The following is a 13,415-nucleotide window of genomic DNA, read 5'->3' on the forward strand; positions in this document are numbered from 1 at the left end:
CACACTTCAACACAAAAGAATATTACAATTAGGGATCAATTTTGGTACAAAAGCAACAACGCGCTTGGGCAGTACATCCAAAAAAACTCATCAAAACGCCATATTTTACACACTGTTTAGTAATTGTGTTATCAATACTCATGTCAAATTTAAAAGCAATACAATGAGCCATTCCAAAACAACAGGGTTTTTACCCACATAGTCCACAAGAAATGACGCCAAAACAGGCCTTTTACAACTTCTGACGAGGCTGACACCTGTCTTCTTCAAAATGGCAAAACAACACTGCTAGGCACAACAGCTGAACCAAATTAATCTGTATGGGTAGAAAATGAGTTGTTCTTCAATTTGAGATCAAAAACAGGGTCACTCTTGCTTATTGGAAAAATTCTTAGTAAATTTTCATTTGATTAATAAACTTACCCGAATCACATATAGCATTGACATAGTCTGAGATGCTAGGTACTGAAAACGCTTACCCGTCTAACAATTTTAAAGGGAAGCAACCCCATCACCAAAAAAGGCTAACGTAGCCATGGTAACGAGCTGGTACCCAGTGAGTTACCTCCCATGTAGTGGGTACTACGTCACTTCCTACCACAACACGCGGCAAATCATACGGCTTTAAGAAAACTAAAACCATAAGCGGGGCAGGCGGGAGGGCCTACACATGTGATTCGGGTAAGTATATTAACCAAATGAAAATTTACAACGAAATTTTCCATTAAATTACATATTCTTACTCCGAATCGCATATAGCAGATAACATCAACATGGCGGTGGGCAAGAAATAAAATCAAACTCACCATCACATTCTGGCCAGAAACTGGCCGGCTGCTATGAGCGCAGGTAGCCCGCGAGAGCCATCATGGCGAAGCGCAGACGTCCCGAAGATAGTAATTTATAAAAATATCTTCAGAACGCCAATACGCAGTAGAAAGCACATCATCTAGACGCTTGGAGCGTAGAACCGCTAGAGATGATGCCCATGCCCTTGTTTCATGTGCTCGAGCCGAGTCCAGGGGAAAAGCAGGCAGCGCCCCCCCCCCCCCCCCCCCCTATTTGTGCGACTCCAAACATAGGCTTGCCTTATAAGAGACGACACCCACCGGGCCAACGTAACTTTGGAAATGTCTTTCTCCCGTGCAGTAAGAAGAGAGAGAAATAACAGTTTCTGGGACTTAGACCGTACCGGCTGAGTGCGGGCTAAATACAATCGGAGAGCCCGAACAGGACAATTCACCAAATCAGGATCGTCCGGAGCCAACGCGTTGGTCAGAGCCTTAACTCGAACCAACGGAGAGGCCTGCCCCGGAGACTGATTTTTGGCCAAAAAGTCGGGCCGGAAGTGCAAGGACACTGAGCCGTCCGACTCAAAAGAAACATCACCTGGCAGACCAGACCCGACAGGGCGTGGACCTCGCTACCCCGCCGGGCCGTCGCCAACAGAAGCAGAAAGAGAGTCTTTCGAGTCAGGTTGTGGAGACTAGCCTCCCGCAAAGGCTCTAACTCTGAGGAACGTAAAAATTCTAAAACCAGAAACAGATCCCACTTAGGAGTAGGCAATCTGGACCTGGCCTGCTTAAGAGCAGCACCTTTAATCACTGCTGCGATCACTCCCCCGACATTAATAGATCGACCGATCTGCTTGAGTGTCGCGGAAATCGCTGAGCGCCGGACCCTCAAAGAGGAAACAGAAGCGCCCTGAGAAAAAAGAAAAGAGAGGTGGTTGGCGACCTGCATAGAGCGAGGCGCAACCGAACTCACCCCCCTAGCAGAACACCAGGTGGCCCAAGACCTCCAGTGTGAAGCGTAGACAGACGCGGTGGATGCCCTATGAGAGCAGCCCACTAAGTCCAGCATCAAAGAAGACGCCCCAGAGCGCCTCAGTGAGTCCCGAACAACTTCCACACGTGAAGCTTCAGAAGACTGGGCTCCTCGTGTGGAACACCTGTTCGGGGCTGCACGAGTTCCCCTCTCACGAGTGAGAGAGGTATGGGAGGCCCGTGGGAGAGCCGGAGCAGGTCTGGAAACCAGACCTGCGACGGCCAAAGGGGGGCGACCAGAAGAAGAGCCGGCCCCTCCAGCTCCGCCTTTCGAATTACTCGGCTGAGTAATGGGAAAGGCGGGAAGGCGTACGCCTCCAGACCCGTCCAGGGAATGTCCAAAGCGTTCACTCGCCAAGCCTGAGGATCCGGGAATGGCGAGACGAACACCGGAAGCCTCTTCGAGAACCTTGTGGCAAAAAGGTCTACCAGAGGCTTTTGGACCTGGGCCCAAAGGCGAAGCAGTGCCCCGTGAGTGATCGTCCACTCGGACTGAAGCACCCTGTCGGAGCGACTGAGAGCGTCCGCCAGAGTGTTCAGCCTCCCTGGAAGGTACCTGGCTGAGATCGTGATGTGGTGTTGAGCACACCACTTCAGAATCTCGCAGGTCCTGTCCGAGAGAGACGGAGACCGCGAGCCTCCCTGCTTGTTGAGATAAGCTCAGGCCCTTCAATCAGGGGTGGGCTTATGATATGCTGGGTGATCTTAGAATAACCCTTTTTAGCGGATGAGCGTATGATACGAAGAGCGGGGCACGAGGTGAGTGTCTGCAGAAAAAATGTAATAACTCCTAAAATACTAATTATCCTGCAACCATATTACAGTTGTCAAAACCCGAAATGTAGCGCTACTTATTCACGTTGCTCTTTTTACAAAAAAATGCGTATCTATTGAATAACTATCCAAAACACAAGGCAGGTCGCTGATTTGTGGTCGGGTGCTCTTATGAAATACCCCCCTGTGCGCTTATGATAGCTTGATTTTTCGGATCGGATGCGCTTATGACTGGTTTTTCGCTGCGCTGCTTAGTTCCCACTTTCTTGCTACCTTGTTGCTACTAAAACGTATACACATTATTTTATTTAGCCCTTTGCCGCGACAAGGTTTGCCGATACCGGCACTTGTCTAGACAGTGACGTCATTCATAGATGACGCCAATCATAAATGACGTTTGTCAAGGGAACTTATGCTTTCAAGTGTTGCTGCTTCCAGTGACAGGAAGGTATAGAGATAATATAGTTCTCTGCTTCACCAAATGTACGACCAATAGTGAGATGTTTTGTGTCTTTTTATACTTCTTACTAATACTGCCGACAAACTAGCCAGAATTGCACTATTGCGCCTAGACAGAAAAAGGGTTAGACAAAAATGCAGCCTCAATGACATCTCTCAATTATTTCACGCTCATTATCCTAGCTAAAACACACACCACTTTCATAAAGGAATGTTGATTTGAAAACAAAAACACTAATAGGGTTTGAGATGCGTTCTGTTTGTAGATGGAGTATTCTGGGATCATGGACGGCAGTGGTATTGACCTGGACATATCTCAGGAGATTCAAGTGGAAACTACCCAGGCTGACCCAGGACCACCCCCAGCCAGCAGCACGCCTGCGAAGAAGGACAGGGGGAAGACTCACCTGTGTACCGCTTGTGGAAACACCTACAAGCACTTGCCAAATCTCAGGCGACATATCAGGGCTACTCACGAAGAGGGTTTCCAGTGTTTCATCTGTAAAAAGGCGCTGGTTAGTCAAGTCGCGCTGGAGTCTCACTTGAACGGCCATGAAAAGAAGAAGCCATTCAGCTGTGCTGCCTGTAAGAAGACTTACCAGAGCAGGACCAGTCTTGCACAGCACTCCTGCAGCAGCAAACCACAGAGCTTTCCGTGCGATGAATGCCCCAAAGTGTGCCCATCGAAGAAGGCTTTAACTCAGCACAGGCTGAAGCATGCACCAATGCCAGAGTTTCGGTGCCAGTTTTGTGGCGTGGAGTTCAAGTTCAGACAGGGAAGAGATCGACATGTCAAAAGCAGATGCAGGGTTGCCCAGGAAACAAAAACATCTAAGGATTCTTATCCACCTTTGATGTTGCAACCGCTTTAAAGTTACTGTTCAGAACTTTGTGAAAAGGAAACAAACACTTGTTTGTTAGAGTTTAATTTTACTCCTTTTGGTTTTATGAAGACGCAAGATTAGTTTCATATTATTGATTTTAATAAAAGCATAGAAAACTGCAAAATATTAATTTCAATCTCTCTCTCTTTCTCTCTCATAAGTTTACTTTCTATACTTTCTAATATTAATTAACTGTAATTAAATTGTATGTACAGTCATTGAAGCCTTGTCTGGTCATAATATGTCCCGGTTATCATGAACTTTGTGAAAAGGAAATAAACACTTGTTTGTTAGAGTTTTAATTTTACTCCTTTTGGTTTTATGAAGACGCAAGATTAGTTTCATATCATTGGTTTTAATAAAAGCATAGAAAACTGCAAAATATTAATTTCAATCTCTCTCTCTCTCTCTCTCTCTCTCTCTGTCTCTCTTTCTCTCTCTGTCTCTCTCTCTCTGTCTGTCTCTCTCTCTCTCTCTCTCTCTCTCTCTCTCTCTCTCTCTCTCTTTCTCATAAGTTTACTTTCTATACTTTCTAATATTAATTAACTGTAATTAAATTGCATGTACAGTCATTGAAGCCTTGTCTGGTCATAATATGTCCCGGTTATCATGAACATTGTCTCACAACATAAAAAAGACATCATACTGTTTAGTCAGTACATTCGCATGTTACACATTTGCATGTCCTACACACACACGCATACACACACATTATAAATTAACTGTAATTAAATTGCATGTACAGTCATTGAAGCCTTGTCAGGTCATAATATATCCCGGTTATCATTAACATTGTCTCACAGCATAAAAAAGACATACTGTTTAGTCAGTACATTCGCATGTTACACATTTGCATGTCCTACACACACACACACACACACACACACACACACACACACACACACTTAATCAGCTACTCCAGCTCAATCCCATGTCTGACATGGGAAAACACTTTGGTTTCGTCAACACGGAAGTACTGGCGAACACCGCTGTCTCCCCTGCTGGGTTCAGTAGGTCCTGACAGCCGGGAAGATTTCCGTTTCAGCCTCTTTTCGGAAGTCAAAGATGTGGTTCCTGAAAAAAAAAATCTTGATCAAACTCGGCCATCTAGCTGTTATTATTTGTACATTATTGTCAGTGCCTCTGACAAGAAGGGAAAAGCACTTGCACCACGTTACCCTCCATATGATCTTAACCTTTAGATGAACTCAAAGGTCAACGTGAAACCTAGGAAATACACACAGATCAAAAGTCTGGTGATTAAAGAAAATGAATACGACACATTAGCCTACAGTGCCTAGTTACACTTTCTACCAAAGAACATGATCACTTTTTCTGGTTCATCGAATTATTCTGGAGACCTTTTAGAGAGGTCAAAGTGAGTTTGACCTTGGATATGTGGTGACATGTGACTATAAAATACACCTCACATAACTATAAGATTTGAAAGAGTTACCTACTATCTACTCAAGTCAAAGTCATTTCAAAACACGGGTATGTATACACACAAAAAAAAAGAAAAAGAAAAAGATTAAATTGGATATTTAAAACGCGCACATATCTCAGCCAAAGCCGACTCAAGGCGCGGCAAACATCGCACTATACAGGCGCCATACTCAAGGCCTAGCCGGGATTGGAACCCGGGTCGCTGTATCCCCGGGGAATCGTGCTGTCTACACAGCCAACAGGCCTCCCAATACAACTTGAAACGGCTTCTTTGACCTTGACCTTGAAGCAAACTCAACCAAACTGGTATCAAAAATGTATTTAAGACTCGATACATTTCCAAGCTTAAACTTCAAACAGAAACACTGTTGTTGGTTTTTTTAATGATAAAATATTGCCACATCTGTCACTTACGTAAGTGTCAATGTCGACATGTCACTGCAGTGCGCAGGTCTTGCCAGCCCAGTTGATGCGTGGGTAGAGGGGCCTTCCTCAATCACCTCCATCTTGGGATAGACGGAACTGCTTGTTGTCTGGAGATAAAAGGGCCTGTAACAGGATGAAACGAATAACATTTAAACTGCTGAACTTATCATGGATGGTTAAAGTGTGAATACATTAAATGGAAACCACCTTCATAAACAGATAACATAGCGCTAGATTCTCCCGATGTTCCATGCATGGAACAGTAAAGACATACAATAAGATTTCTTGCAAGTGCAAGTTACAAAAATAGTTCGTGCAGTCTGAACATTTAATTTTCATACCTGTTGGGACTGGAATGCAGGACAGCTAGGTCACAGGCAGTCTGAAGGACAGAGGGCAAGTCACTGGGTCTGATTGTCAAAGAACGCCCCCCTGGTGCAAGGTCTCCCAATGCAGAGAAGAAGTTTTCAACGTCTAGAGTGGAGACGCTCCTGGGGTTGTAACACGTGACAAAGTTGTAGAGCTGAAGCTTGCGCTCGACATTGGTGAGCAGGGCTTCGTAAGTAACTACGGGTATGCCACCGACGTAGCTGGATGGAGGTGGAAAATGAGACGGCTGGTACCTGGCAAGCAGCCATTCCTGCATCTGTAGTCTGAACTCTGTTCTTCTCCGACAGTCAATGCCACGCGTGTCATCAGCGTCGTACCAATTTCTAACTAATCTGCAGAAGTTGGCTTCACGTGCGTCCTTGTTTTTCCTCATTTCCTGCTCGACCTCCTCGCTGAAAGTTAGCCTGGCATGAGCAACGTTTTGCTTGTCAACAAGGTCAACATGCGCCATCGTGAAACCAATTTTGTTCTCCCTTGCACGTTTCGCTACCTTCACCCAGGCATCACGTTTCAACCCACTTGCCTCTATGCCTGTGCTACAAACTTTTGCTCTCAGATTGGTTAGAATGTAGTGACTATGACTCCTACGAGGGGCAGCTTATCACCAGTAGCAAGTGTTCTGAGCTCAGGGTAAGAGAACCACGTGGTCACAAAATTGTCAATGTGTGTAGAATCACTGAAGGGGAAGGAAGCTCTCCATCTTTTGACCTCCTCAGCAAATGTATGTTCTGCATATACGGCACAGAGAACCACCTTGGGGAAGCTCTTGACTTTCTTCAGTGCAAGCTCTCGAAGTGAGGGAAGTTTTTTTTCCATCTTCACCTTTCTTTGTTTGTCTGATTTTGACTTGTGCACCTTCAACGTCAAGATTTAGCAAAGGAGCCAACGCCATCATCATTTTTCCTTTGGTTGACGACAAACCAATATGTTTACACTGCACTGGGAACATTTGCTTCAGGATTCTGACACACGTCTTCAGTTCCTCTCTGGTAAGGTGTTTGTTTATGGACTCCACAGATGAAAAGATGCCGGCGAACAATGTTGGTATCGCCTCTTTCCATTTTGTCGACTTTTGCTTTTCAGTTTGTTCCGAGGCTTCTCTGGTTTTCAGTGCAGTCAGCATTGCTAACCAGTGAGATTCTTCCAACACAATTCTCTGTGCAGGTGTGTCAGAGGCAGGGCGTGTGCTTTGGGTCTGATCTGCTTTGTCACTGTCACCCAGGCTAGTGGTTTGGGCCTGAACTGGGTTTTCACTTTCACCAGGGCGTGTGCTTCGGGTTTTGTCTGCTTCTTCACTGTCACCCAGGCTAGTGGTTTGGGCCTGAACTGGGTTTTCACTTTCACCAGGGCGTGTGCTTCGGGTTTTGTCTGCTTCTTCACTGTCACCCAGGCTAGTGGTTTGGGCCTGAACTGGGTTTTCTTTTTCACCGGAGTGTGTGCTTTGGGTCTGATCTGCTTTGTCACTGTCACCCAGACCAGTGGTTGTGGCCTGAACTGGGTTTTCACTTTGGTTATGAACTTGTTCTTCACTGTCATCAGTGTTAGTGTCTATTTCCTCTTCATGCCTCTCATCCTCATCTACCAGGGATTTCAAAATTGTAAGGATTTCATTGTATGTGTCTGTATCAACCTTTTCTAAGAGGCCTTGTGGGATTAGACTCTCAGCAGCAGTTGATGCTTCACTGCACAAGCTTTGTACTGCAGCTGTCTTGTCCGCTTGACTGGTTGCAAGGAGACTCACGTGATGCTGTCTCACTGTGACATGCGCATGATGAGGGGAACAAGTCATGTTCCGAAAGCAGGTCACAATCTCGTCTTTGCTCATTTTCTTGACCTTGTCCCAATGCTGCTTTTGCAATTGCAAGAGTGTCAGTGGGCAGTTAGCAGAATCCTTTGTTATCAACTGAATGAATGCTCCATCTGAACTGAAGACAATAGGTTTCAAACTTGCTGCATCAAGTGACTCCAGAACAATTTTTAGCATTTTCCTGACACACTCTGTACTGATGCCTGGGCCTTGTAACCCATAGGCAATAGGCATTGAGTGTCCCAATCCAAAATCAGCAACTCTGTCAAGATCAGAAATCAAGAACATGGCTAATTCCGTTGCTCTTTTACGGGACAACTGGAAGGCTTCCTGCACACATGCCAAGGCACTAATCAAAGATACACTGACGTCTGGTTTGAGACGACTTTCACTCTGGCTGCGTGTTGATGAGTGCTCAAAGAAAACACACGTTTGTCTCTCACAGGCATGTGAGCACTTCAGAGGCATGTGAGCACGGTCCTTCGGGGGCATTTGAGCACGGTCCTTCAGAGGCATGTGAAGACGGTCCTTCGCAGGCATGTGAGCACGGTCCTTCAGAGGCATGTGAAGACAGTCCTTCAGAGGCATGTGAGCACGGTCCTTCAGAGGCATGTGAGCACGGTCCTTCAGAGGCATGTGAGCACGGTCCTTCAGAGGCATGTGAAGACGGTCCTCCAGAGGCATGTGAACAGTGAGTTCCAGTTAGAGAAGGAACTTCACACAAAAACTCAACATGTGTAGAGGAAAACTGTTTGATTTCATCCTTGAGCTCTTTTGCGACTTGACTCAGCTTGGTAGGCCTCTGGGGTATTGCTGTTCCATACACCTTCTTGAGCTCTTTGAAAATTTTCTTCCAGAGATCAGGAGAATTCTTCACTCGAAAAACAGTGGTGCTGTCTTTAGTGTATGATAAAAACAATAGTTCCTCACACTGCAATGCATGCATTTCAGCCATAACTTGTATGACATAGTATTGTGGGAGTGCATGATGAACTTGTGTTGTGAACCTTTTGTTGTCAACTGGGCATTTAAATTCGAAAGCTAAGGATGCTTCAGATGGATTTCCAGCAGGTCTCCCAGAGCCATCAGGGCTGACGATCAACAGTGGACCTTTTGTCGTCTCAGACTTCACAGCTTCAGAGTCACAGATGCAGATACAGCCACACAACCCTCCTCGTAATAAACGATGTGCGGGTAATATGCAGGTAGAACTTTCCCAACTAGTGTCGCTAGAGCATTTATTTCATTTTTGATCCCATGCTCAAAGTTTTTTTGCAACACTGTGTCAGTTGTGTCTTTATTACTGCCCGCAACAGGGATTCCTGCCAACTGGTTCATGTGCTCAATCTGCTTCTTCATAGTGTCCAAACCGAGTGCTTTGTGCAGGGTGCTGCCAGTTGCCCTCGCTGTTTGTCGAATCTGGAACCAGTCTTGTGATCTCTGCTTTACAAAAATTCTTTCTATCCCTGTACAAATTTCTACTTTCTTCAGTTCTCTTCTCCTTCTGTGTCCCTGAGGCAAACGAAGTTTCCTTGATGCCCAAGGTCAACGCTTGCATCTTGATACATGTGCCCTGTGTTCTGCAGGTAAGCGCACGCTATCAAGAGAGCATCAATGGTTTTCAACATATTTGTGATGGCTTCTGTCATTTGGAACAACTGCGTTTGCAGCATGCTTATAGCCATCGCGTATTTGGATGACCTCCAATCCTGGGCACACTTGGATTTTAACCGATTGACTGTTTCTTTCTTCATGACAGACGATTTACGCAGGTCCTGTACTCTGGAGCTGAGGATTTTTACAACGGAGTGCAGGTCAGCAGGTTGCAAGTCCTTGTTTTTTACCTTTGCGATTTTCTCTTTGATAATGTGAAGTTCCTCCTCTTTTCTTGAAACGTTTTCGTTGTATGTCGGTGGGGTTTCACACCCCCAAAGATCTACGTCACCATGACAGGCTGTTAAAGAGGAATTTATCTTTTTTCCATCAAGGGCAACTTTGACCAGTTTCGATTTGGTGTTTTGAGAAAAGTGGTCCACACATTCATTTAGTATGCCGGGAGAAATTTTCGGCTTGTTACTGGATTCTTTGGATAATCTCTGAAGGCTGGGTACAGCAAAATTTATATTGTATGCTCTGTCAAAATCACATTTTTCACTTTTTGTCTTGGTTCTTTTCACTCCAGGTTCTATCTCATCTGTATCCACTCCAGGTTTGGTCTCAGCTTCTGTCATATCCACTCGATCTTCTGTTTCATCTCTATCCGCTCCAGGTTTGGTCTCAGCTTCTGTCATATCCACTCGATCTTCTGTTTCATCTGTATCCACTCCAGGTTTGGTCTCAGCTTCTGTCATATCCACTCGATCTTCTGTTTCATCTGTATCCACTCCAGGTTTGGTCTCAGCTTCTGTCATATCCACTCGATCTTCTGTTTCATCTGTATCCACTCCAGGTTTGGTCTCAGCTTCTGTCATATCCACTCGATCTTCTGTTTCATCTGTATCCACTCCAGGTTTGGTCTCAGCTTCTGTCATATCCACTCGATCTTCTGTTTCATCTGTATCCACTCCAGGTTTGGTCTCAGCTTCTGTCATATCCACTCGATCTTCTGTTTCATCTGTATCCACTCCAGGTTTGGTCTCAGCTTCTGTCATATCCACTCGATCTTCTGTTTCATCTGTATCCACTCCAGGTTTGGTCTCAGCTTCTGTCATATCCACTCGAACTTCTGTTTCATCTATATCCACTCCAGGTTTGGTCTCAGCTTCTGTCATATCCACTCGATCTTCTGTTTCATCTGTATCCACTCCAGGTTTGGTCTCAGCTTCTGTCATATCCACTCGATCTTCTGTTTCATCTGTATCCACTCCAGGTTTGGTCTCAGCTTCTGTCATATCCACTCGAACTTCTGTTTCATCTGTATCCGCTCCAGCACCTGTCAAAAGATTATCCCCATGTTGTCCCAGCTTTCTATCTTCTTCAGCTTCTTTTCCATTCATGAAGCGAATGAATCTGCCATGGAATAAGCGATAGCCTGTGTGCCAAAACAGAAGGGACTCTTTACTGTATCTCATTCTTTTTTTGTCTCCAGTGGCGTAATAGTTCACAACGTCAAGAAATAACCGAAAGGCAATATTATCAAGGGGAAAATGTCCTTGAATTATCATTTGATGAAAACTAATCCATTCACTTATCAAGCCGTTTTCAGCCAGAATTTGTCCAGCCTTTTCGGCAAGGTAATTCACAAAATAGTTAACCGCACTAGGAGTGTGCTCTTGGGGATGTTTATCGTCATTCTGAGACACTGGCGTAGGCCCCGGAGAAACGTTGTTCAAGAACTTTTTTTTATTCAAGAATATTCTAGAATGTTCTAGAATGTTCTAGAATTTTTCTACTGGCATTATTCTAGAATTTTTTGGCTTGTAGAATATTCTAGAATATCGAACAAAATTCAAGAACAGCAACAATGTTCTAGAATATTTTTTTCAAGAATGATCTTATTCAAGAACATTCTTCTTCAAAGTTCAAGAACTGTGATCCCTTATTTTTAAAACACTTTTAATTTAATTTTTTGTTCTCCACTTATAGTTTTGGTTGTGTTTGCTACACATTCGAATTATGCTACAAAATAAAGCCAAACAAACACTTGGTTCATTCTTCAAATGTTATATTGTCACAAAGAAGTGAAATAGATGACAAGTCGATCTTGGGCTAACAATGTTCACAAGCAGAATGTGTCTTCAACATTTGTCATCACTTTTCTGAACTACTGGAACTGCATGGATGCGGTACCGCTTCTCCAGGAAAGGTCACTGTCACCAGCATCCCTTGTTGGATGATTCCCTTGGCCAACTTCACTGTCAGTCTGTGGCAGAGCATGGTGGATTTGATTCAAAAGAAGGCTCAGTATCAGCTTGAAGCTTTGCAACATTGTGTCCTGTAAAGCCTGAAACACAATGCCTACAGTTTACAAAAAATCATTCATTCAAAAACTTGGAAAAAGGAACAAAAATGAAGAGTTAAATGTCCGCAGTTTGTTCTTTTTGGTATGTAAATATGGTATATTATTGATGAAAACACATTTTCATCTGAAATAAGCCATTTTTCTCTGAGACGTTTTGCCCATTAATTGATTTAATTCATTCACTGGCTGATTAATTACTTCCACAGTTCGTTGACAGGACTCTTACCTTTTCCTCCAGTGATATTTTATTTATGATGTGCTTCATGGTACTTCCAGTGAGAATTCATCCAGATATCTTCTTCACCCCTCTTTCCTGGACCTAGTAAATAAGAAACAAAAAAAGGTTTTAACAAAGGATAAACTCAAACATCAGACATTCCAAAGATCATCATCATAACTAGAGTGAATGTGAACAGAAAACTTACAAACGTATTGCTTGTCATTAATGTCATTCAATCAATCAATCAAACCAATTTTGATGCAATGGTTAATGTTACCTTTTTACATAAATGTACATAATTCTATCAATACACTTTCGGAATATTTGTTATAATCGTCATTGTTGTAAATACCCACAGGCATGTTTACAATTTGAAGCACTTTTTTCAATTTCATTTTCAGAAACCTGTTTTCAATTTTGACCAAACCAGTCAGTTTGCTAGCGGCAAATTTATACCAAATCTGTGAGTTCCAAACCTCAAACAAATTCAGCAGAAGTTACAGTCTATAATTTATACTTTGAAACCAACAGGTTTCGTTTATTCTGTCCAACAGTGCCAGCAGAACGCAAATCACGGCAGACTTTCTGTTTGCAAACAGACGACACAATGACACACTGACACAGAAAGGCGGCCGTTAAACCCAACAATCAAATCATCACATGATTAAACAGTACTTTTGCTTAAAATGCAGTTAAGTTTTATACATCTGCCATTTCTCATGTGTCAGATCGAAGAAGAAACTTTTAAAATTGAAGGCTGGTTTCGATTTCACAGTCACACACTGACACAGTGACACACATGTTTACGTGTTGAATAAAACAAGCAAAAACAAAACATACTTACTGAGTTCATGGAAATGATGCATGGATCAATGTTGTTTTGCTTTGATGCAAAAGTGCTTCAACAAAGACAACAGAGAAAAGGTTTCTATCTGCAGCAGTTCGTTCAAAAGAGTCCCCTTTCCTCATGGTGTACTTACAGAGCGTCGCCATTAAAAATTTTGCTTTTAAGGGAAGTAACTCCGGTGGACAAACTCTGGCACCGGAAGCTAAGAAACCAGGCGCCAAATTCTTTAGAAGCACGTTGTTAGAACTGAGAAAGATTTTGTAATCTCCATTTATCTGAAAAAATGGCATGCCACCGATTTGTCAACTTGTTAGGCATGAAGAAATGCTGTATTCTTCATCCCAAACAAGATTTTGAACTTGGAGGTGCCAGACA

General features: G+C 43.7%; 2 protein-coding genes and 1 long non-coding RNA gene across 9 annotated transcripts in view; all 3 read right to left on the reverse strand.

The window, feature by feature from the left end:
• The window catches only part of LOC138952779 (ral GTPase-activating protein subunit alpha-1-like), a 499,987-nt gene that overhangs the window by 360,207 nt on the left and 126,365 nt on the right, over positions 1 to 13,415 (reverse strand). The gene's annotated exons all lie outside the window — the stretch shown is intronic.
• Positions 4,435 to 10,361, reverse strand: LOC138952789 (uncharacterized). 2 transcript variants are annotated; one of them, XR_011451417.1, is made up of 3 exons: positions 6,157 to 10,361; positions 5,804 to 5,938; positions 4,435 to 5,017 (listed from the first exon to the last, which is right to left on the reverse strand). XR_011451417.1 is itself a non-coding variant. In XM_070324529.1 (3 exons), exons 1-3 carry the CDS (start codon positions 6,654 to 6,656, stop codon positions 4,951 to 4,953), a joined length of 702 nt encoding a protein of 233 aa, XP_070180630.1. In that variant the 5' UTR covers positions 6,657 to 9,143; the 3' UTR covers positions 4,441 to 4,950. The 2 variants fall into 2 exon arrangements, 1 of the variants encoding a protein (XP_070180630.1); XM_070324529.1 differs by having other exon boundaries at positions 4,441 to 5,017; positions 6,157 to 9,143.
• On the reverse strand, positions 11,660 to 13,196 carry LOC138952798 (uncharacterized). The gene is made up of 3 exons (XR_011451418.1): positions 13,038 to 13,196; positions 12,200 to 12,292; positions 11,660 to 11,955 (listed from the first exon to the last, which is right to left on the reverse strand). It is a non-coding gene; the product is annotated as an uncharacterized lncRNA (long non-coding RNA).

The sequence above is a fragment of the Littorina saxatilis genome, linkage group LG17 (genome assembly GCF_037325665.1).
Source record: "Littorina saxatilis isolate snail1 linkage group LG17, US_GU_Lsax_2.0, whole genome shotgun sequence".
Lineage (NCBI taxonomy): Eukaryota > Metazoa > Mollusca > Gastropoda > Littorinimorpha > Littorinidae > Littorina > Littorina saxatilis.